The 25,715-nt window shown below is 38.1% G+C and overlaps 1 protein-coding gene across 1 annotated transcript; it reads left to right on the top strand.

Annotated features, from left to right (window-relative positions):
- The first annotated feature begins 8,448 nt into the window (after positions 1-8,448).
- On the top strand, positions 8,449-19,601 carry SLC30A1 (solute carrier family 30 member 1). Its single transcript, XM_053712412.1, has 2 exons — positions 8,449-9,400; positions 12,923-19,601. Exons 1-2 carry the CDS (start codon positions 8,785-8,787, stop codon positions 13,813-13,815), a joined length of 1,509 nt encoding a protein of 502 aa, XP_053568387.1. The 5' UTR covers positions 8,449-8,784; the 3' UTR covers positions 13,816-19,601.
- The last annotated feature ends 6,114 nt before the right edge of the window (positions 19,602-25,715 follow it).

Raw genomic sequence — 25,715 nt, 5'->3', positions numbered from 1 at the left:
GTTTTCGTCATTAACTCTTGTTTTCGTCGTTATCAGCAGAGTAGTTTGGCTCAACTTTAAAGTTTAGCCCACCCATTCACAATATTGATTGGTTAACTTGAATAAAAAAGTACATGTTGCTATTGACCAGAAGAAGAAATTGGGCAAGATTCTAAAAAACTCATCAGCAATGAGAAAAGTTTCAACCCACAAACTTAATCAGTGACTGATTTTGATTTTAGAGAATGTTTATATTCTTTTTATTCTAAAGTTGCTGTATTGAGCTAGTTTGTTAAAATAGACATCATATAACAGGTAATAACTCTATTTTCTGTTTTTAGATGTTTCATAGTTATTTCATAACTGTATAAATAAGTAGTAATACAATTAACTTATATATTCAAGAAATATATGTAAAAATATTAGGGGTTTCATTTATAATTATCCTCCCACTCAAATAATTAGTTAGTTAAATGCTCGTTATTGTAAGGGTTATTCTCGCAGTGCAGCGTAACGTTCTTACCTGGTGTCACATCTGTTTGCACATATTGATTAAGACGGTCTAAGGTTTCAATGGAAGGTGACTTATAGGATGACGTGGAAGCAAGATCGCACATGAGCATTACGCACGAAGTCCGACATCTTGATAACTCAGGGTATCGTGAATGATTCGTTCTTGAAAATTTTGCTTATAATGGTGGGTTTGGAAATCAATCATTTTTTGCAGAAGAATATTGATAGAACGGTAACAATATGACACGCAAAGCCGATTACAAATATCAATATCAAATATGGATAGAGACATTTAAGCAAACTTTTTCACATCGTTTAGTGTCCCTTTAAACTTTTTAAAAATAGTATGCTTTGTCTAAATCACAAAAGGACAATTTTGGGTTTCATATCCCTTTAAGTACTGACAATTTCAGTATAGGAGAGAATGAAACAGGCTAAATCAGTTGTTTTAAATTACAAAATAAAGAATAAGGAGCTATTAGTAAACTATTTAATACACTCCATCAGGTAATAAATCTTCAGGAACACATTAAAGGGGTGAAAAAAAATTACATTACACTGTTCCTTGAGAGGGGAATATCTATAGAACAGTGCCCCTTGTATGTGAAAAGATTTAAAACATTTTTTTCTAAATACATTGCTTGCTCCTGAAAATTCTTTGAAAGGTTAACATAGCAGATAGTTTACTTTTTATAGAGAAAAAAGTATGTGTTTGCAGAAGTGAGAACCGTGAAATTCCGATCTCTCTCTTGCTGAGTCATAGGAGAGGGTCGTGTGGAAAATGCATATTAAATAGTTTTGCACTAGTTGCATAAGGGGAGTTCCATGCTCAAATCTGAGTAATAGAAATCAGAAGGAAACTGAGAGCAAGTAATTGTATTGTGTAACCTTGCAGTGATTGCAAATACATTTTCCTGCAGAGATGTTACCACCTACTGACGTTTTACATCTTAAAGGGACATAAAACCCCAAATTTTTCTTTCTTGATTCAGAAAGCCTGCCATTTTAAACAACTTTCCAATTTACTTCTATTAGCTAATTTGCTTAATTCTCTTGATATCCTTTGTTGAAATGCATGTCTAAATCGGCACAGTAGCTGCTGATTGGTGGCTGCACATAGAGGCCTCATGTGATTGGCTCACCCATGTACATTGTTATTTCTTCAACAAAAGGATATCTAAAGATTTAAGCAAATTAGATAATAGAAGTAAATTGGAAAGTTGTTTAAAATTGTATTCTCTATTTCAATCATGAAAAAAAAAATGGGTTTCATGTCCCATTGGTGGCTACATTTAGTTCCCAATGCTTAACCAAAAATGGGCCGGCTTACATTCCTGCTTTTCACATAAAGATACCAAGAGAACGAAGAAAAATTGATAATAGGAGTAAGATAGAAAGTTGCTAAAAATTCCATGCTCTATCTGAATCCCTTTAACTCTAAACACAAAACTACATGATTTCTAGTAGCCCGCCCCTTATTAGATCTTTATCCCCCCGTGACCTCTCCAATATGAAACCCTTTTTTATTGTAAATAACACAGCTACACATAACCAGACCCTAAATTACACAAACTATAAAAATGTTACCCTTTTATCTTATCTGAAGTCTATGGGGCCAATTTATCAATGTCTGTGGAACATGATAGGCTGTAGCGTATCATGTCCGACAGACATCGCTTAATGCTGACAGCATACGCTGTTGGCATTTAACATTGCACAAGCAGTTCTAGTGAACTGTTTGTGCAATGCCGCCCCCTGCAGGGGTGTCAATCAGCCTAATTGTATAGGATTGAGCGGATTGTGGTCCGCAGACTCAGAGGCAGCGGACCAGTTATGGAGCAGTGTTCTTTAGACCGCTGCTTCATAACTACTGTTTCCGGCAAGCCTGAAGGCTCGTGCGGCAACAGGGTCACCAAGCCCCATTCAAAGCTTGATAATTCAACCCCTAAATCTTTAGCCACAATTCTCTAGCGCTTTCTGGTCTGGCAAGATTCTATACGATGCCTCGTCAGAATTATGAGGCTCCCTCAGGGATTTTTTTAAAAGAACTGTATTTCTCAGTAAGGAGAGTTCACTAATATGAGGAGATACACTAACTTATATATATTACTCAGTAAAATAAACTGATGATTTTTCTCATTGCTGATGAGTTTTTTAGAATCTTGCCCAATTTCTTCTTCTGGTCAATAGCAACATGTACTTTTTTATTCAACCATATGTGAATTTTTCAAGAGCAAATTTAAAACAATTAAAAACAGTTGAAAACATTTCACAAATTTTTTCAACTGTTTTTACTTGTTTTAAATTTGCTCTTGAAAAAGCTGTTTGCATACATTGAAACGCGTTGGGCTATTAAAAATACTTTTTTACCACCTTTGGAGCAATAAATTGCTTCTTTACTGTGACATCGCCGGAATTCCAGATTTTATCCCTAAAAAATCAGCAATCCACCTCCGTGTTTAACAGTAGGAATGGTGTACCTTTCATCATAGGCCTTGTTGACTCCTCTCCAAATGTAGCGTTTATGGTTGTGGCCAAAAAGCTCAATTTTGGTCTCATCACTCCAAATGACTTTGTGCCAGAAGGTTTGAGGCTTGTCTCTGTGCTGTTTGGCGTATTTTAAGTGGGATACTTTGTGGCATTTGCGTAGTAATGGCTTTCTTCTGGCGACTCGACCATGCAGCCCATCTTTCTTCAAGTGCCTCCTTATTGTGCATCTTGAAACAGCCATACCACATGTCTTGTATTTCACCTGAAGTTATTTGTGGGTTTGTCTTTGCATCCCGAACAATTTTCCTGGCAGTTGTGGCTGAAATTTTAGTTGGTCTACCTGACCGTGGTTTGGTTTCAACAGAACCCCTCATTTTCCACTTCTTGATTAGAGTTTGAACACTGCTGATTTGCATTCTCAATTCCTTGGATATCTTTTTATATCCCTTTCCTGTTTTATACAGTTCAACTACCTTTTCCCGCAGATCCTTTGACAATTCTTTTGCTTTTTCCATGACTCAGAATCCAGAATCGTCAGTGCAGCACTGGATGAAAGATGCAAGGGTTTGTCAGGAGTCCAGAAACACATTGACCTTTTATACACACACACTAATTACAAGCAAACAGATAACAGTTGAGGGTGGATACCTTTAATAGCCATTTGAACCCCTTTGTGTTAACTTGTGTGCATGTTATCAGGCCAAAATCACCAGGGTATGTAAACTTTTGATCAGGGTCATTTGGGTAGTTTCTGTTGTCAATATGATTTAAAAAGAGTAAACACAGTTGATTTATAGTAAATGGCTTCAGCCAAACACTAACCATGAGTGAAAGAAAAAAAATGGCCAAAAAATCATAAATTCTGCCATGGTATTTAAACTTATGAGCAAAACTGTGTATATATATATATATATATATATATATATATATATATATATATCACATTTTAAGATTCTCTTATATAAGAAATTACAGTAATTCTGTATATAGAGTACAAATGTAGTTTATGAGATCTAGTCTTTTTAAGATTATTAACCTTAGTAATAACATTTTAATTATTTTAATATGGAACTGGAAGGGCCACATTAGGTGCTACACATGATCAGTTTTCATTTCCTAGGGTGACCTTAAAAATGTATAGGCCCCCATTTAAGAAACAATAGGTGGACAATTTCCCAGACAGAAAACTTGTTCACTTGCACTTCCCAGCAGCAATGCAAGAATCACTGGGAGAAGTTAAAGTGAATGTAAACTTTCATGAATTAGTGAAGGGTTTTTAAAAATACAATTAAAAACAGGGGCACTTTAATTCTCTTCAGCAAAGCCGGATCAGCGATCCCCCGCCCGCTTCTCATGCTGTACTTACACAGCAATGACGAAACCAGCTTCCTCCAATAACGGTGTGGCCTCACGAAATGGACTCTCTGGGGGGGGGCCATTATTGGAGGAAGCCGGTTTCGTCATTGGTGATGTAAGTACAGGGGGTCTGCAGGCGGGCTTTGCTGAAGAGAAAGGTAAGTATTTGTAAAAATACACTGCAATGTAAACGTTCATGAATGAAAGTGCCCCTGTTTTTAATAGTATTTTCTAAAAGCAGGCACTAATTCATGAAAGTTTACATTCACTTTAAGATTGAACAATGCTTTTCTGCAACAGCAGGGGTTGTAAATCACTACAGTCAGATCAGCTAGGGTGATTTTAATCTGCCAGAGTAGGAAGTGGCACCATATGGGTTCCCGACCTGCATTCTCAGCTTCATAAATCAAGCCCAAAGTGTATTCAGCAATCCTCAAACAGTGTAACATGACAACTTTGATACTATTTATAACAACAGCAGAAAGTGTGTGTATGTGTGTGTAAGAAAGTGTGTGAAAATATTGCTTCAGAATTGAGAATGGAAGGATTTTTTCCAAAAGCTTGTGTACTTATTAATGTATAGTTAGTCCAATAAAAAAAGTATCATTGCTCAATGCAATATGGTTATTTTGGTGTGTGTGTGTATATATGTGTATATATATATATATATATATGTTACAAACTGCTGTTTGTAACTGGCCCTTTAAATGGAAAATTGCCCTGCTTCCCTGCATTTTGGAGAAGCCTATTTGCCAGCCTCCTGCCACATGACTATGGCCCCTGGAAGATTGTGCCCCTGAGAGTATATTGACTTTTGTTGGGTGTGTGTGGCCCTTTGGGAACCGTCTGGGGACATATTGTGACTTTGGTGAACAATGCCCCCTTTAAGACTATGTCCCCAGACCTGTGAAATGACTTGTCCCTGGCTTTCTCCCACTTGGTTCAGTTTCATTGTGTGCCATTAAGAGTTAAATTTTGTTCAGCTTCAAGAAACCTATTCTAAATACAAGTCTGCTGGGATTAGCTCTAATTAGGTTTAGTGATCAACTTTCCCATTGTCTAATCAGACTAGTATTGATAAGGTGGACTGCATTGTTTTATTGTGTGTAATGTTTTCTGCTGAAGTAAATGTTGTGGCCTGTCAAAGGGAGTGTCTCTCTATCTAATATCAAATGTGTGATGGGGGATTTTATGCCTCCCCCTGAGAGTGTCCTGTTTGCATGTAACCTGAATAAAAGCAGGCTGTGTGCTCCAGCACATCAGACCTATGTTGACCCTCTAACTTGAAGCTTTGACTCATGTTTGTAGGATACAGCTTATAATCACTACAGGGATTGCTATGCTCTTCATACTCCCTTAGCTACAGAAGGAAGAGGTTCACCTACTGGAGCCTGGTCATAGGTCCAGGGCGCAGAGCAGACGGCGAGATACCAGCCCAGCAGCGGTGGTTCATAGAGTCTGCATTACTTATGGTGGCTACGCAGCAGTTATAGTGTCCACGGTGCTGCTGCTCCTTTGGTGAGCGCTAGGAGCATCCTTTTCTACGGTCCAACTTCCAGCCAGCCTGGAGGCAACCGTAACATTTGGCGGCAGCGGTGGGATTGGCGTCCTAGCGCAAGGAGCAGCACCACAGCAGCACTGGTATCGTAGGAAAGTTATTGAGGGCAACGCTAGCCACTGCGCAGCGTCCCTACCTACAGCAGCATGGAGCTGACAAGATACTGGTCAGAACCCTGTGAAGAGCACCTCAACCTGATCCGTCGCTATGAGGGCGCGGATTTCGTTCCAGAGGTAAAGAGGCGGCTAGTCCGATATGGTCCAGACCCTGCGCAGGAGGTAGTCAGTCGCATCATCCGGGAATTGGATACGGAGAACAAAGCGGCACGAGCCTTTGAGCGCCAACTGTGGAGTTTGAGGGTATGGACACCTGGTCTCTCTCCCCAGCCCCAGCATGTTCCACAGGGAGAGGAGAGCAGCGACCTCCCTCCCCAGCGGCAGTATGCTGTGCAGAGGGAAGAGACAACCGGTCTCCTTCCCCAACCAGAGATACCAGAGGCAGCAGGCCTCATAGACTGGTCCTGGGAGGACCCCCAGCAGGCAGGTGGAGATGGGACCGCAGTCTCTCTACCGGCCCTACAGGGATGCTGGGCAGGCGGCCCAGATCCCCAGCGACAGACCCAGCTACAGGGAGGGGAGAGCATCGACCTCCCTCCCCAGCCGGAGTGTGCCTTCCAGGGAGAGGAGACAACCGGTCTCTCTCCCCAGCCGCAGCATGTTCCACAGGAAGCGGAGAGCATCAACCTCCCTTCCCAACGGCCGCCGGAGTATCAGGAGGAGGAGGTAAGCCAATCTCCCCCTCCCCAGCTAACTCCTAACTTGGGCCCAGGGTTAACAGTGGAGATGTTGGCCCCCACTGACCCCCACGTTCCCTTTGCCACCGGGCAGGACTATGCCCCAATTCCCCCAGCAGAGGAGCTGGCATCAGGGCAGAGCGCTGCTGGCCTCTGCCCTACAGACCTTGTCCTTGTTACAGAACTGGCCTACAAACCCCTCACCCCAGCAGAAGCGCTGGCACCAGGGCAGAGTGCCGCTGGCCTCTGCCCCCCAAGTACCATCCGCTATTTGCCCAGCTGCGCCAGGAAGGCCGAGGATGCTGCACTTTCATCCTGCAACCTGGAACTTACAGGCCAGTACTACGTATTGTGGGGGGGCTACTTTGCTGCTAGCGATTATTTGTGGGTGGGTTGCGAGACTAACTTGGGCACTGACCGGCAGAAGGTCAGGTGCCTGGTTAGTCTCCCTCCAAAAGGGGAGATATGTTACAAACTGCTGTTTGTAACTGGCCCTTTAAATGGAAAATTGCCCTGCTTCCCTGCATTTTGGAGAAGCCTATTTGCCAGCCTCCTGCCACATGACTATGGCCCCTGGAAGATTGTGCCCCTGAGGACATATTGACTTTTGTTGGGTGTGTGTGGCCCTTTAAGAACCGTCTGGGGACATATTGTGACTTTGATGAACAATGCCCCTTTAAGACTATGTCCCCAGACCTGTGAAATGACTTGTCCCTGGCTTTCTCCCACTTGGTTCAGTTTCATTGTGTGCCATTAAGAGTTAAATTTTGTTCAGCTTCAAGAAACCTATTCTAAATACAAGTCTGCTGGGATTAGCTCTAATTAGGTTTAGTGATCAACTTTCCCATTGTCTAATCAGACTAGTATTGATAAGGTGGACTGCATTGTTTTATTGTGTGTAATGTTATCTGCTGAAGTAAATGTTGTGGCCTGTCAAAGGGAGTGTCTCTCTATCTAATATCAAATGTGTGATGGGGGATTTTATGCCTCCCCCTGAGAGTGTCCTGTTTGCATGTAACCTGAATAAAAGCAGGCTGTGTGCTCCAGCACATCAGACCTATGTTGACCCTCTAACTTGAAGCTTTGACTCATGTTTGTAGGATACAGCTTATAATCACTACAGGGATTGCTATGCTCTTCATACTCCCTTAGCTACAGAAGGAAGAGGTTCACCTACTGGAGCCTGGTCATAGGTCCAGGGCGCAGAGCAGACGGCGAGATACCAGCCCAGCAGCGGTGGTTCGTAGAGTCTGCATTACTTATGGTGGCTACGCAGCAGTTATAGTGTCCACGGTGCTGCTGCTCCTTTGGTGAGCGCTAGGAGCATCCTTTTCTACGGTCCAACTTCCAGCCAGCCTGGAGGCAACCGTAACAATATATATATATATATATATATATATATATATATATATATATATATATATATATAATGCAAAGTTTCTCATTTGTAAAGATAACGTTAAATAAGGTCATGCCCTTCTACTATCTTATTTTAGTGTACCAGAGCTCTAGCAACGTTATAAAGGAGGAAGCCATCTTGTCAGGTTATCCTTATCACTCGGTATAGCTAAGAAAGATACTTGGCAGAACAGGTTCCGGCTCAGCCAATCAAATGTTAGCATCCGCTTGCAGTAGGCGTCCCTGTCACTAGGATACTTCGAGGTACTCTGTCTCCATCTTGGGGGGGACACCACCCCTGACCAATCACGCACCATCCTCGCTATGACCAATCAGTTTCGAGCATTGGGGCAGGGCTAAACCTCTCCTGCTTGCTCCGTGTGGAAAAGACGGTTTCGGGTGCAAAGTTTGTATTATTTTCCTCCTCCGGACGTCAGAGATGCCCAGTGAGAGAGAAACCGCTGATGTTGCTGCCGGTCTCCGGTTGTGTTCTTATCTCCCTGCCCTTTCACTGGGTTTGAGTAGCGGCCTTGAGCCGCCGGTCCCTAGCGGACCTATCTTATCAGGCTGCCGGCAGCCTTCCCTGATACCGTGCGACCTTTGGACTCTCCCCACTATATCTGACATTTGGTGTAGCACTCACGGCGGTTGGCAGGGGCACTAGTAACTGCTCATTGTGTTTCTCTAACCGGTCACCATGTGGGAATCCAACCGAGTGCGGCTGCTATGTATGCTCACCCTAACCTTCATATTCTTTGTGGTGGAGGTGGTGGTGAGCCGCATTACCGGCTCCCTGGCTATGCTGTCCGACTCCTTTCACATGCTGTCAGATGTCATCGCCCTGGTAGTAGGCCTGGTCGCCGTGCGCTTTGCCCAGAAAACCCGCTCCACAGACAAGAACACGTTCGGATGGATCCGGGCCGGTGTGGTCGGTGCTCTGGTTAACGCCATCTTCCTGACGGCCCTTTGCTTTACCATCGTGCTGGAAGCCATAGAGCGCTTCACAGAGCCGCAAGCTATTGAGCAGCCGCTTGTGGTCATCGGAGTTGGGGCCGGGGGACTTCTCATTAACCTGATCGGACTGTGCATGTTCAGGGACAGTGCCGGGCTTGCCCATGGGCACGGGCACTCCCATGGTGGGGGTAGCTCTGGGGGAGGACACGGGCATTCTCACGGAGCCAAGAAGCCCCACAAGAACCGAGACAGATCAACAGGAGACGGTGTGGCAATTGACCGGGAAGAGACCAACATTCTGGTAGACAACTGCGGGAACTCCCACGGAGTAATCGCGGAGGGAGCGCAGGGCAAACACGGTGAGGAGTGGACTGACGTTAGATTGTTAATGATTTAACCCCTTCTTCGCTGCAGCTTTCTCTGACTTCAATGAGTTAATGTATAATTACTGAATCCCAGTTATATGATGTATCTAACACTCCCGTCACACTAATTACGGGTGTAAGGATTCATTATTAATTACTAATGCATTAGAGCCCGCTGTATGTCAAACTGGAGGAAAATATAAGCTATTCCCTTACCCTTGTTATAGAGCATATTCTATTGCACAAATGCATCCAAATTAATCCATTGACACAATCTCCTGATTTTAAGATAAACTAAGCTTTGCTGGTAGACGTTATCTCATTTGGTACAGGTGACATAACGCCCATACCTGGTGCTTGCAGCCCAAAATCTGTTACAATTTGCTTTGGCAGCTCAAAAATGACACTATCTCCCCCCCCCCCCCCTATCCAACCGTGAAGGGGAATGGGTGCCAAGTGTCAAATAGTTACCCATGTGAATACTTTTTTTTTTTTGCAGTCATTTAATTCTCCTTCGTGTTAGTCTAGTTATAGGCATCCATTTTCTTTATCTGTACATCTGCAAAATGCTGGGTAGAAAACCACAGGCAGGCACTGTATTGAGGCTCTATGCCATATACAATACCAACCTTTTAAGGCTGTTACCAGATTCATTTACTAGAATCTCATCTGTGGGTTTCCAGGAATGATTTAGTGACCTCCTTTGTGATTTAAGGGCTATCATGTTGTGGTGAACCAAATTTGTTGTGTCATTAGTACAGCTGGTTTAACCCAATACATGAAACAACCAGATGCTGAGGTATATAAAGCTGTCATTATTCATAAATGCTAAATGTGTAATAACATCACACATTTTATATGCTTGGAAACCAGTACTGCATTTATTATCTACCCTGATCAAATTCACATTACAAGGCTTGCAGTGGTCAGTATATTGCTATTCTCTAATACTGTTTATTTTGTACTATAGGGACCTACACAAAAAGTCAGTTGATAAACACATTTTCTAGGATCAAAAATATACATCTCTTAGTTTTAAAGGGACATTATACTGAAGATTAAATTCTCCATAAAATGTATTTAAATATACTTTTTTTTTTTTAATGTTTTTTTGCTTTTACTGTAATTTACCCTGTGAAAATTGTTTAAGGGGTATGTACAATTCAAATTACACTAAATCACTGTTTTCTTTGGGTCTTCAAATGCAATGCTTTAAAAGCATGGTAATTTAGTATGATTTAGTTGAATAATGTGCATAATTGACCAATCTCCCTTCTCTCAAATGAGATAGAGATATATAGTGCAGTTGAAGGAGGAGTCACTCACAGGGTCTTGTATCCAAAATAACAATGTATTTTTTTTTTTGATGTTTCGGGGTCACTCCGTTTTCAAAATAAGCATTATGCTTATTTTGAAAACGGGGGTGACCCGAAACATCAAATACATTGTTATTTTGGATACAAGACCCTGTGAGTGACTGCTTCTTCAACTGCACTGTATTTACATTTTGGAGTGCACCGTGGGCCAGTTTGGGCCCTTCAGCTGTACCAGGAGTGCTACTACCATTTCCCTTTTATTATTTAGACCGCTGCTTCATAAATATGTTGCAGGCTCAAATGATCGAGCCTGCAACTGATCTAGGCATTCGCCTTATGATAAATATTGCCCTAAGTACCAGACCTATGCATGTTCTCTATCTTTGGTGACACTTTGCAGAAAGTGTTACCACAATTTTGTTTGGTGAAAACCATATGCTGATTCCAAGCAGACATGGCCTGTGAGCCAATCAGCAGCAACAGTCCCATGATCCAGCCAATCAATGTCAGTGCCTGCTCAAGAGCAGCAGCTGCCTGCGACTTCCAAGTGAGACTTTGTGTTTATCCTCTTTGCCAAGGTTAAACATATTAAACATGTAATTTTAGCACTACTGACTCTACATGTTCAACAATTTAGGGCATGTACAATTCCCATTTAAAAGGATATTCCAGCCAAAATTGGAAACCACATGGGTGCATTTCGGTATTGAACAGAAGCAATTTTGTAATATACATGCATTGGCAAAAATGCTTCTAATAAAAGCTATAGCTGTTTCAAAAGTGTATTTAAGTATGCCCCGTGCGCCAGCATTTTAAACACGGCACTTGCTCAGAGAGCCTAAGGTGCTTTACCGTCTGGTAATGACTCAATTTAATTGCTGACATGATACAAGCCCTACTGGTGCTCTGAGCAGCTGCAGTATTTAACATGTGGGTGCAGTAACAATATCTATGCTTCACATGCAGAGAAAAATGTTGACACTAAATCGGTGATAATGTTTACTAGAAGCATTTTTGCCAATACATGTATATTGCAGATATGTTTTCAAAGATGCAATTCATCTATGTGCATTTAAATTTTGACCGGAATGTCCCTTTTAAAGGGACATTAAAGTGAAAATGACATTTTCATTATTCAGATACCTGCAGTTTTAGACAACTTTCCAATTTATTGCTATTTCATTTGCATTGTTTTTGTTAAAAAGCATACTTCGATTGGCTGAGAAGCAGTAATGCACTTCTGGGAGCTAGCTGCTGATTGGTGGCTGCTCATCGATTGGTCGCCAGAAAAAATGTGGTATCTTCTTGATTGTAAGATTATTTTGGGCATATTTTCAATCTAGAAGATATTACATTTTTTTTTCTGGCTTTGTGGTTCTACATTTAGCCATCAATCAACAAGCGCTACCCATGTGCTGAACCAAAAATGGGTTGGCTCCTAAGCTTACATTCAAATAAAGATAGCAAGAGAGAACTAATACAAATTGATAAAAGGAGTAAATTAGAAAGTGGCTTCAAATTGCATGCTCTATCTGAATCATGAAAGTTTTAATTTTGACTATACTATTCCTTTTAAAGTGCCACAAAAACATGTTGAGATCTGTGCATATCCTAAAAAGGCTAAGTAAATAGTTTGCATAAAAAATGTTGGCAAGTATTTTAAAATCATTTTCAAAATTGGTTAAAAAGCCATACTGTCTGGAGCAGTTGACTTCACCCCCCTTATCAGTATTTAGACATAGGCATTGTATTTCAACTCAGTTCACAGCTTCTAGGCATGTTCCAGCAGATAATCTCTATGCACTTTTACATTCTACCAAAATAACAATAGATATAGATACAGCCATAGAGGGAAATGTGTGGGTGGAGTTGGAGCTTTACAATTCAGAAACTAAAAAGAAAGGGTTAATTTGCGAGACACTGCAGTATAAATTTGCAGGTTAAGTAATTTAAGTACATAATATATTTTGTCTCTATCCCAACTTGTTTTATGCCCCTTTAAATGTCACCTTGGTTGTTTTTAAGTGTCTGTTTTCCTATATAGGTTTCTGTCTAAAGAATGTGATTCCTTTAGAATATGTTTAGTATAATGTCACTTGAGTTGAAAACACAAATCTTCTATTAAATACTTGATTATAGTGGAGATGGAATATTCTCTTCAGTATGTGTTGAGATAATGAATTCTTTTTATCTTTTTCAGCCGACTTAGAAAGCACAGTAGAACATCGCTTGAATGGCAAAGTTGTAGAAAACAATTCTCCAGAAGAAAATGAAGATGGTTCTCAACTGAACATGCGTGGGGTATTCCTACACGTTCTTGGTGACGCCCTGGGCTCTGTCATAGTGGTGGTGAATGCTTTAGTGTTTTACTTTGTTTTTGAGCCTTGTATAACAAGTGAAAACTGCATCAACCCTTGCATTAATAACCACTGCACTGATCACAAAGACGTCAACCATACCCACTTGGATGTTCTGAACAACAGTTTGGAGCATGAGGAGCTCAAACTTGCTGGTCCTTGTTGGGTACTTTATCTAGATCCTGCTCTTTGTGTTTTCATGGTGTGTATACTCTTGTATACAACATATCCCCTATTGAAAGAATCTGCCCTTATTCTTTTGCAAACCGTTCCAAAGCAAATTGATATTAGTTCTTTAAAAACAAAATTGCGAAGCTTGGAAGGTGTTGAAGCTGTTCATGAACTCCATGTTTGGCAGTTGGCTGAAAGTCGCATTATTGCCACCGCTCACATCAAATGCCACGATCCTACTTCTTACATGGATGTGGCAAAGCGTATTAAAGACTTCTTCCATGATGAAGGGATCCATGCAACAACCATACAACCAGAATTTTCAAGTGTTGAATCTGGATCGAGAGTTTCCTTGTGTGAGTTGTCCTGCAGAACTCAGTGTGCGCCCAAGCAATGCTGCGGTAGCTCTGAAAAGAACTCTTCGGGGAAGAAGACAGTTGGTGGTACTCCATCATTTCCCAGCTTAGCAGTCATTAGTGAATCTCCAGAACACACATCAAAGAGAACTACTTGTGCTGAAAAGGCTTCTACTGATTTTCCAATAGAAGTGGACTCCACTGTTTGACCAGTTCTAGTAAATAAAATAAACAATTCAGCCAACCACTGGGGAAGCATCCAAGAAGAAAGTATCCCTGATGGCGTTGGCAATATTAATTAGAATGTCTTTATCAAAAAGGCTAGTTTTTGTATACTCTGTTAATGTTGAAAATTTCTAGTTGTCATAATTGCTTTTATTTTGAATTGTTACATTTTTGTTTAGTTTTTGTCCAGGGTATTTTCATTGCTGGTGCAGTAAATTCATAAAGGACCATGGCCCAATTCTCAAAACAACAAAAAATTGGCTGTCTTAAAATGTGTCAGTCTAACACATGACATTTAATACATTGCCACCAATTCTATTTTTGCACATGGTTATGAAGAACCATTTTTATTTTTGCATATTGTTAAATGAATGTTGCCCTATTTCTGTGGTGTATATGCACCCTCCTCCCAGGAGTATGGTTGTGTGGCTGTATTGCTTGCATTTATTTTTAATGGAAGTGTGTTTGCAAGTTTCATTGTCTCTTGAAGAGACACTGTATGCACATGGCACCTTAGTCTATCGTCTAAGGCAATGCGCTCACTATTAATGTCTTGGGCAATACAGCCTTTGACTGCTACCTGTAGCAGTAGGGGCTGGAAAGGGGCTACATAGATGAGGTAAATTTTCATTTAAATTTGCAAAAATGAACCATGTTTAAATTAAATGACTTTCCATAATACTATACTCAAAGGAAATTGGTGGCAGTGATGCATTTTAAAAGTAATGCATCCCCATTTCAAAATAGTTTTTTATATACATTACAAGTAAAGCTGCTATGGAAGTTTAGAAATTGTGTGACTGGACACATTTAGCCATAGTGTTTTGCCTCCTGCCAAATTACAAGCGAACTTACAGTTTATACTTCACAAACTTGATTCTCAGATAATGTATGTGCACTTTTTCATATTTGAAAACACCAGAAGATCTGGCAATCCTTTCTATTTTATGCAACATTTACTAAGTTATATAAAAACCTAATGGCACTTTTTATTTCTTATTTTAAGTACTGTGCTGAGTACCTAGTAGTACTTTGGTATTTACAAAGTTACAGTGTAAGCCTTTAAATGGTGTGTTAATGCTAATCTCCTTTTGTCGCATCCTTGGGAAAACCAAATTGCAAATGTTCATGAATTATAGAAATAATTCATGTAATGTTTACCAAAGCAAGTTAAAATGTTTTACTGAATGTACAGAATTAAAGGCATGCCCAGCAACAGGCTTTAACGAGAGGTGCATGTATACCATTGTTTAGGGACATAAAACTACTTGCATTTAAAGCACTATTTTGATCATGCTATTATATTATGTCACATTAACTCTTCTGGCACATGGATACAGTTGCTGATTAGAATAATTTTGTTTTACAACCTATTCTATAAGCAATGCGAGGAATCTTGCCACATTGTATTTTGCTTAGTGTGTGTGTATATATGTGTATGTATGTGTGTGTGTGTGTGTATGTATGTGTATGTATATATGTATATATATATATATATATATATATATATATATATATATATATATATATATATATATATAATCTCTCTATCTCTCTCTATATCTATATCTATATCATCTATCTCTCTATATATCTCCAACCATTATTGTGTGTATGTATGTTTTTTGTTTTGTTTTTTCCTCCTTTTAGATAGGGAGAAAAAAGGACCAACTATCCATAAATAACGTAGTTTCACATGTTGAGAAAACACTGTTTAGAAAGATATAGATGTTATGCGTATATATGTTTGATATACACACACTCTATCCATCCATGATGCCTATGCCCTTCTTGGAATAAGAATCCCATACAGGAATTCCAGTACTTTGTTTTATTACTCTGAAATAATTCTGCTATGAACAAGATCGCCAACAAGCTGTTAGAATTATTAATGTTTCCTGAATTGTATTTTGGCCATTTTTTTTAATTCTTGTACTTCAATGGAGTGCTGCTTTGAACAAAACAATACATATTGGGTAAAACACTGTTGAAAGTGGTTTATAGTGTGAATTAAAACTGAACAGGTTGTATCAACTTTGAGTGAAATTATTTTATTTATTTGGGCATCAAGGGGATAAAGCATATTCATAAAATGAATTGGTCTTTGTGTAAAGAAAGGAAGGAGGCAATCATTGTTTAGATAGTGTGAATATCTATTTCTGTTGTCTTCGATTAACCATATTGACAAGCTTTTATGGCTTCTGATTTAGGTGTGACAATTTAGAGACTTGGTATACATTTTTTAGAAGTAGTAGCATTATTTATAATGCATCTTTAAGCCTTTTGATATTGAGATGTTGTAGTTAGCAGTTTTAAGAGCCTGTTTCTTGTCATTTTCTGTACCATCTTGATTACAGCAACATTTCCAGTTGAAATAAACTGTTCAAGGTTTCTGTTTTACAATAACCGCCTTTGTTATGACCATAGTTACTTGGATCTTTAATTAAAATTGTGTGCTACTTTCAGAAAAGTGCCTGCAACGATCTAAATGGTTTAGTGAATAAGTAGAACCTCACTTATTTTTTTTTAATTTTTTTTTTTTATAGAAAACCCTGGTTAGGTGTTCAAATTTTAGTAAAACTAAGGAATGTTCAAAATGTACAGTGGGGGCTGTATGTTTTGTGTATGTACATTCAATGTGTAATCCTTTTATAAAAAATATCTTAAACATTTTCACCAAAATGTCCAGTATGTTACTGGGCAAAGCTCCCCCCCCCGGCCTTTAAGAGAGAGAATGTAAGTTGATTACATTTACCTGTTCAGTTTAAATAAAATCTTGTATTTATTGGAACCCTGTAAAATTATAGTTTGCTTTTAAAATGTCCTTGATGTGCACTTAGCTGTATAATGATGTTAAATGATGCATACATGGGAATCTGTTGTACATCTGACAAACTACCTCATTAACAAAGTTATCAGAAGAATCATTGCTAAATGTATTAAGTTTATTCTGTCAATCTGAAGACAATTGGCTGTAGCTTATAACATTAGAATGTTTCTTTTTGACCAATATGGATATTTCATAAAGCACATTTGTATTAAGACAAGTGTGTGTTTTTTTTTTTTTTCATTAAATGGGAAGTAGTGGTGGAGATGTTTTGAAGCAGGTTTTTTTTAGAAATAAAATTCCGTAGCTCAGAATAATCCATAAAGGGGCTTCTCCCGCCACATCTTTCCTTTGTCATAAGCAATTATATACATTGCATTTTATGGAGCTTGAAGAGGGTGAAACAATTTGTTTAAAGTTTATGTATCCATTTCATAGCACTGCACCATGTATAAGGTTCGTAGGGCTGGTTTTTGGAAGTCCCTCTATATAATAAACATGTTTTTCTTTGCAAACAAAGGGAATATTGTTGACTTTTATTTTATGTTTATTTATCATTTAGTTCTTGAAGCCAAGAAAGCCTCTGGTTAACATTTCTTTTGTTCTTTTTCTGTGATATCAATTGGGTAGCTATAAGTGTAAAATTCATATACACAAATGAGAGAGTGAAATGATCTGATCCCCATCATTAAATTTATAAAGAATGTGACAGCAAAATCCAGAATTTCATGATTCAGCTTTAGTGTTCAATTTTAAACAACTTTCCAATTTTGTCCTATTAATTTGCTTGTGATTCTTTCCTATAGAGCATACCTAACAGGAGCAGCAATGCACTGTGGGAGCTAGCTGCTGATTGGTGGCTGCACATATATGCCTCTTGTTATTGGCTCACCTGATGTTTTCAGCTAGCTCCAATAGCGCATTGGTGCTATTTCAAAGGGTGCCAAGAGAATGAAACACATTTTGATAATACAAGTAAATTTGAAAGTTGTTTAAAATTGTGGAGAACTGCTGGTCCAGAGCACAAATGGACGCTGATCCAGTCGGCAGCAGAAGATTCATTATTTAGCTGTGACTGCCATTGCTGATTGGTTCTCTTGACCAGCAGAAACGAATTAGAGCTCGTAACTTGTTCCACTATAATGGCTCTGACCAGCAATATAACACACTAACCTTAGATTTACCTAAGACTACCAACGTATATATTACGCAAACTCTATAAAACTTAAGTCCTATTTATTTTTATAGATACTAAATTGGATTATACAAATAAGCAGCAAAATTGCCATAGTTGAATTTAAAAAGAATACACATTATGCAGCTAAAATACAAATGCTTTGAATCTACAGAATATGGTTATATTAAAGGAACATAAAACACTTTTGATATTGTAATATAAATTGTTCAGCTATGAGTATTAAACATCAATGTACTTTCAACACTTAAAGGGACAGCCTACACCTATTGTTTAAAGGGTCAGGCTCCTCCCAAAATTTTTATTGATTTAAAAGATAGATAATCCCTTTATTACCCATTCCCCAGTTTTGCATAACCAACAGTGATATTAATATACTTTTTTTTTTTTTTCTTTTTAACCTTTTTGATTTTCTTGTATCTAAGCCTTTGCAGACTGCCCCATTATCAGTTCTTGTGCTAGACTTGCATTTTAGCCAATCAGTGCTGACTCTAACTCCACAAGAGTGAGCACAATGCTACCTAAATGACACACATGAACTGCAGTATCTAACTGAAAAACTGTCAAAATGCACTGAGATTAGAGGCGACCTTCAAGGGCTTAGAAATTCGCATATGAGACTACCAACCAGCTTTCAACAAATAATACCAAGAAAATAAAGCAAATTTGATGATAAAAGTAAATGGGAAAGTTGTTTAATATTTGCATGCCCTATCTGTATCCTAAAAATTTAATTTTGACTTAATTGTCCCTTTTATTTGTCACATTTTCCTGTCATTTAACTCTGAACATTGTGGTCTTTCCAGTTCTCATGAGAATTAGAAATGCTGTCTTCAAACTTGACAGTGTGAGATTCCACACTGCCGTGGTTTGCACAAGCTTGAGACTCATTTATAGCTGTGCACTTATTGGCCTCAGCAGCTGAGATTAGATAAGGGCAACCAAGATTAAAAAAGGTTGCACCTCTGGACACTAAAACATTACACTTTTTCATTTCTTCAGTATTTATACAGTGAATCTAATTACCTATGCATTGAATACTTCATCATATGGCACCTATTTTGTTTAATGTACCTTTAACCATAAAAATCCTAGTACTGAATAAATTATGGAAAATCCAAACTAATCAAACAATGCTCTTAGCACACAGTAGCCGGTATGACAAGCATACATTTACATGGAACCAAACGAAGTGTAAATCCAAATATTCTGGTCAATGCAAAGGATCCCAAAAGGCATCCCTTACTCTAGCTACTGCCAAAGCTATTCATCTCACTGGAAGCTTTTCCCACTCATTAAACAGATCGTGAATACAATTTTAAAAATGTTTTTCCAATTTTATTCTATCACATTTTCTTTGCAGTATTTGAATTATGATAGATTTATTTTTTTGGGGGGCGGGGGATTAAAGGGGGTTATGTCCCTTTAAGGTGTTATAAAATGCAAATATTTTCCTTCATCATTCAGAAGGAGCATACAATTTAAACACTGCAGTGACTGTGGTCACGTGGCAAGCAAATGTACTTTTCTACTCTAGCACAAATTTATTGGCCCCTCCTTTTTTTTACATTTGTATACCCTTGATAACAATTTAGTAAGGTGATCCGAGTATCAACAGTTGTCACTTAGCTATTTGCAATGTTATTTACTAAAACCATAACAAAAATATACATTTGTTTTAACATTTTTTGTTTTTGTCGCTGCTTTCTCACATGCAATAAAATATAAAAATTGTTGTATATTAAGAATCTTCTGGGTCTTTTCTTAATAGATACTGTATGTTGTGTGGGTCATTTACAGAAAAATGATTTACACTAGTGTTCAATTGGAATCAGCTTACCACAGGAGTGTCAAAAAAGATTAGCAGCAAAGGGGTTAAAATCCAGTTTTACTGAATACAAATACAGCAAATAATAAAACTAGATAAAATGCACAGTTCTTTTTATATTAGGTCACATTAGAAAAACAAACAAGGGAAGTGGTTTAGTTGGTTGTAGAACACTTTATTCAGCACATTTCATCATGGCATATTTTCTTTGTCACCTTTCCCTGTAGCCCCATATCTGGCATATTGCTCTAAATATTCTCAGTGCTAAACACTTTACCTGTGACAGACATTCCATTAGCATTTTCTCGGATGCCACTGATTAAACAGATTCCAAGTACAGGTGAGGCAGTCACAGGTTGGGTGAGCAGCTACCTAGCCAAGCAGGGAATTAGAATCAGGCCTGTTAGGGGAACTTGAGGGTAGAACTGAAAAACACTTATTTCTGTAATACACTGAGTATTTACCTTAGCTGTATCAGGGCAAAACAATAAAGGGGCAAGTCATTAAGTACACCTTACCACAGTACAGGCAATTTTAGTGGATATTTAGAATATAAGAAAATTGTCAGGAGGATGGGTACCTTAAATGTTGACGCTAGAAGACTGGAGTTCACAGGACCTGACAATGCACAAAGAAGGAGGAATCCTGTTTATCTTTAGATGATTTGTCACCTAGAATGAGTCATGGATACATTACTTTGATCCTGATTCGGGATGCAGATGAAATTTTAATGACTTCCTGCATAGTGAAGAAACCATCACAGATGACTTAATTGGTAAAATTGTGCAAAGCAATTGAAGAGAAGAGGCATGGCAAGTCTTAAAGTGCTATTCTACGAAGATAATTCTGTGAATGTCTATTGTTGCCACAGCTGTGGAACCCGACTATTACCTGTTAACACTTGAAGAATCGCTTTGGAGTAATGAGTTTGGTGAGTGACCACAAAGCAATGGCGACCCGTGAGTGATTGAACAGACAAGAATATTTTTTTTTTCAAAGACAAACAAGAGACAGGCAGAGAAGATTGTTACTTATGGGGAAAAATGGTAATTTTTAATACTTTTATTTTTAAGAAAAAAATTAAAGGAACGGTCAAGTCAAAATTAAACATTCATGACTTAGACAGAGCATACGATTCTAAACAACTTTCAAATTCACCTCCATTAACAGTGCACAGTATTTTTTTATTTGCACCTTTTCTGAGTCACCAGTTCCTACTGAGCATGTGCAAGAATTCACAGAATATATGTATTTCTAATTGGCTGATGGCTGTCACCAGATCTTTAGAGTAAGGAGATGGAGGCAACTTTACAGACTCCATGGGAGTTATTGTTGGGGAAACATAATACAACATGAAAAATAAGGAAGATGGGGAATGGATACTAGTTAATATTAGTGTCAGGGTTCGCAAACCAAAGTCAGGTGATACAGTAGATCATTTACAAACACTAGCAAATATTGGGCCTATTTCTGTATTTCAAAATGTCCCTATGCCAATCTATTAGAAAGGTAATTGCATAAAGTATACATTAATAGAGCTGATGTGGGTTCTAAGAAATTTGATAGGACTGGCTATATTACTATTAAAAAGCAATGGCTATTTTTCCTGTTTGAACTTTGTTAAACGGACAGTATACTATAAAATAGTTTTTCCCTTAATGTGTTTCCAATTACTTTTTTTTTACCAGTTGCAGATTATAAAATGTATGAAAATTTGCTTTTTAAAGTTTATTTGTGTATATGAATTCGCTGATTTTGTGTTTTAAAGCCACAACCTAATAAAATGGGTTGAGTTTGTAGGTATAATCAGCTCTCATTACTTTATCACATTGTGTACATATACATGCTTCTTTATCTTAAATCTGTCCATAAACCAATCACCAATATTTGGAGAGAACAATGAAAAATGTAATACACTCCAGCAGGTAAAGTGGATCATTAGGAACAAATTAAAGGGGAGAAAATTTGAGTAAACTGTCCCTTTAACTGTAATAATATGTTAAAGGATGGCAATTTGTACATCAGTAGACAGGTCAAAATTTGATATTAAAGATTATTGCACTTGTGACACAAGGTTTGCTATTTATCTAACTAAATGCCCATGTGGGCAGAGCTATCTGAGAGAAACCACTATATGTTTGAAAGCTCGTATTAGTGAACACAAAAGCAACATACATTTTAAGATTGTATGACATCTGTGGCTTTCCATTTCATTACAGCAGGTTATAGTATAGGCCGACTTGAACAAAAGAAGATACCAAGACAATGTGGTAATATTACCAAGAAAATTAGCAATATGAAGCATTTTGGATTTTCTGGTTGGATACTTTTGGAACTGAAGGGAAATTGAGTATTCTAGTATTCTAGTTAAAGTTGAAACATTTCAAAGTAAACCTGTAAAGCAGATTATGATTATAAGATTTGGGATCTTATATTTTGGTAGTCTTTTTAAGGGGGTGCTGTTTAGTTGTTTGTCCTGTTTTAAATAGTGTATTAGGGTGGGATGGGTTAAAGGGAAATGGAACCCAATTTTTTTCTTTCATGAGTCCGATAGATGTGAATTTAAACAGCTTTTTAATTTACTTCCGTTATCTAATTTGTTTTGTTCTCTTAGTATCCTTTGTTAAAAAGGTTACCTACATAAGATCAGGAGCTGCTGATTGATGGCTGCGCATGTATGCCTCATGTTACTGGCTCACCCAATGTGTTCAGCTAGCCCCCAGTAGTGCAATACTTCTCTCTTTTTTTTTTTTTTTTTTGCAATTTCCATACTCTCCCAACTTTTCCGGAATTGGGGTTGTGTGTGTGTGTGTGTGTGTGTATATATATATATATATATATATATATATATATATATATATATAATTTTTTTTTTTTTTTTTTAATGATCATAGATACATAGAAAATCACATCTTAATTGGGGACAAAATAATGTTTGTGATTGCAGTAAATAGTTTGGAAGTTTAACAAAATATTAATTATAAAATGATCAGAATTAATATTCAACATATTAATTACACAGATGCAATGCATTGATCTAAATGTTTAATTGGGTAAAAATGCATTGTAACAGATTAGACAGTTATCAAAACTGAATGAATTAGTTGTCATTATCTACTCATGATCATTTTACTTTAAATTTCTTTTAATGCAGATTGATGGATTGAAATACAAAATCACCTTGAGTTTGCACATAATGTATTTGTGTGATATTTCTGATGGACTGGAATGTGGGAGTCATTTTGTTGTGAAAATTAGCAGCTGGCAATTGAATCATACAGAGCAAAGTAAACATTACCCCTGGGGCTGTTGTACTAAGCCAGTTACAGGTAAAAACATCATTTTAATGTCTGATGAAAGCAGATAAAACATTTAAAAACTCAAAGTGAACAGAAAAATATCTCCATTAAAAAGGTACAAAGTCCAAAGGTTATGACTTCATAGTGCCTATTGAGAGGCATTTATAAGTCATATATTTCTAGTTTGCCAAGGGTGCTTTAAGTGGTACTTGCATATTTTACAATCTTCTCTCAATTTAGGTTTGCGGCGTTAACCCTTTCAGTACACTGCAGTGATGAAATTGCCTTGTATGTATAAAAAGAAGCTACTTTTTTATAACTAAAGGGACAGTAAAGTCAAAATAAAATGTTCATGATTCAGATAGAGCATGTAAATTTAAACAACTTTCCAATTTACTTCTGTTACCAAATTTGCTTTATTCTCTTGGTAACTTTTATTGAAGAGTAAAATTAGGTAGACTCATGAGAGCCCAGGAGTGTGCACGTGTCTTTAGTACTCTATGGCAGCAGGGTTTTGCAACATTGTATAACAAAGCTGCAAATAACGTTGCAAAACACTGCTGCCATAGAGTACTCCTGAGCTCTTTTGAGTCTACCTAGTTTTACTATTCAATAAAATATACCAAGAGAACAAAGCCAATTTGATAACAGAAGTAAATTGGAAAGTTGTTTAAAATTGTGTGCTCTATCTGAATCATTAAAGTTTAATTTTGACTTTACTGTCCCTTTAAGTAAAGGAGTTGTTTTGACAATGGATACCAAGAAAGACAGTTCAATTAGATAATATAAGTAAATTGAACACTCTATTTGCGTCATGCAAGTGAAAGGAAATGGCACCTTTTGTAAAAATCAGATGGCCATGTAAATTGCTAATGATTTAACTTTTTTATTCTCTGATCTTGCTACACTGAGTTGATCCCTACATCTGCTAAAAATGTAGATCTCTAAGCACTGACCAGTAGCAGTAAGTCACCTACCTGTTGTATGATTTTCCTCTCAGCTAGTAGTGATAATATGGGCTTAAAGGGACAGTCTAGGCCAAAATAAACTTTCATGATTCAGATAGAGCATGTAATTTTAAACAATTTTCCATTTTACTTTTATCACCAATTTTGCTTTGTTTTCTTGGTATTCTTAGTTGAAAGCTTAACCTAGGAGGTTCATATGCTAATTTCTTAGACCACCTCTTTCAGATTGCATTTTAACAGTTTTTCACCACTAGAGGGTGTTAGTTCACATATTTCATATAGATAACACTGTGCTCGTGCACGAGAAGTTATCTGGGAGCAGGCACTGATTGGCTAGACTGCAAGTCTGTCAAAAGAACTGAAAAAAGGGTCAGTTTGCAGAGGCTTAGATACAAGATAATCACAGAGATTAAACGTATATTATTATAACTGTGTTGATTATGCAAAACTGGGAAATTGGTAATAAAGGGATTATCTATCTTTTAAAACGATAAAAAATCTGGTGTAGACTGTCCCTTTAAGTAAACTCAGCACCAGTACAGACCTCAGCTAAAAAAAGTGATTCAGCACACGAATATGTGTTCCTATGTTAAATAAAGATGAGTATTGCATGAGAGCTTAAGATATTCTTACTTTTAGCTTATGCACAAGATCACACTGAAAAACTTACTAAAGTTAGAGCACTCCAGCTTCACTATAAAATCAAAGGGATTTTGCAATTAAACTTTTTTCATTAGCAGCTTCTAATATTTAAAACGTCATTGTTTCTTAACACTATACAAAACCTGCAGGGAGAGAAATTATGCAAAATCTTTAGGATTTTTTTTAGACCTTATATTGTAATGTAGGTGTTTATCCTTCACATACAAAACCCTGTATAGTGAGAAAAACATCTTTCAAATTAAAATTTGTGTTTCTAAGATTTCTTTTAGGGACGTCTCCATACTGACGAAATGTTTTAAATCATCTAACCTGAGCGTTGAGCTTGTGAATATCGTATATAGGTGTGCTACACTGTATACTTAGGGTAGTACTGTATTCTTGATGTGCTACACTGTATACTTAGGGCAGTACTGTACTGTATTCTTGTCGTTCTACACTGTATACTTAGGGCAGTACTGTACTGTATTATTGATGTGCTACAATGTATATTTAGGGCAGTATTGTACTGTATTCTTGTCGTTCTACACTGTATACTTAGGGCAGTACTGTACTGTATTCTTGGTGTGCTACACTGTATACTTAAGGCAGTACTGTACTGCATTCTTGGGGCGCGATCCGATATAGATCGTAGTTTGCGGCGCAAACGAGGGAACCCCCGCCGCCCGTAGTTTCAGCTCGCAACTCTAGCTATCCCATATACGGCGCCTTCAGAGGCTAAAGTGCCGTAAGTCTGACAAACCAGCGATGTCCAGAAATCTGCGCAAGTACAAATTTCTGGAGTCGCCAGTGACTTACGGCACTTTAGAAACTGCCGGCGCCTACAAAACCTGACTAAGTTATAAAATCACCCGTACTGTCTAACACGCCTCCCAAATATAGTCCGACACGTCTAACCCTCTATCCGCTATCCCCCCTCACTATCCTAACAATAAAAAATGTATTAACCCCTAAACCGCCGCTCCCGGACGCCGACGCCACCTAATAAAGTTATTAACCCCTAAACCGCCGCTCCCGGACCCCGCAGCCAGCTATATTAAATCTATAACCCCCTAATGTGAGCCCCTACACCGCCGCCACTACCTTACCTACCCCCTAAAGTGAGCT

This window comes from Bombina bombina, chromosome 4, assembly GCF_027579735.1.
Source record: "Bombina bombina isolate aBomBom1 chromosome 4, aBomBom1.pri, whole genome shotgun sequence".
NCBI lineage: Eukaryota > Metazoa > Chordata > Amphibia > Anura > Bombinatoridae > Bombina > Bombina bombina.
This window is presented reverse-complemented; position numbering and strand designations above follow the sequence as displayed.

What these genes read in the sequence shown, in the direction of transcription:
- SLC30A1 (XM_053712412.1), top strand. Translation starts at nt 8,785, where the DNA reads ATGTGGGAATCCAACCGAGTGCGGCTGCTATGTATGCTCACCCTAACC. An exon ending in GGGAGCGCAGGGCAAACACG is followed by an intron (nt 9,401 to 12,922) that starts GTGAGGAGTGGA and finishes TATCTTTTTCAG; the next exon opens with CCGACTTAGAAAGCACAGTA.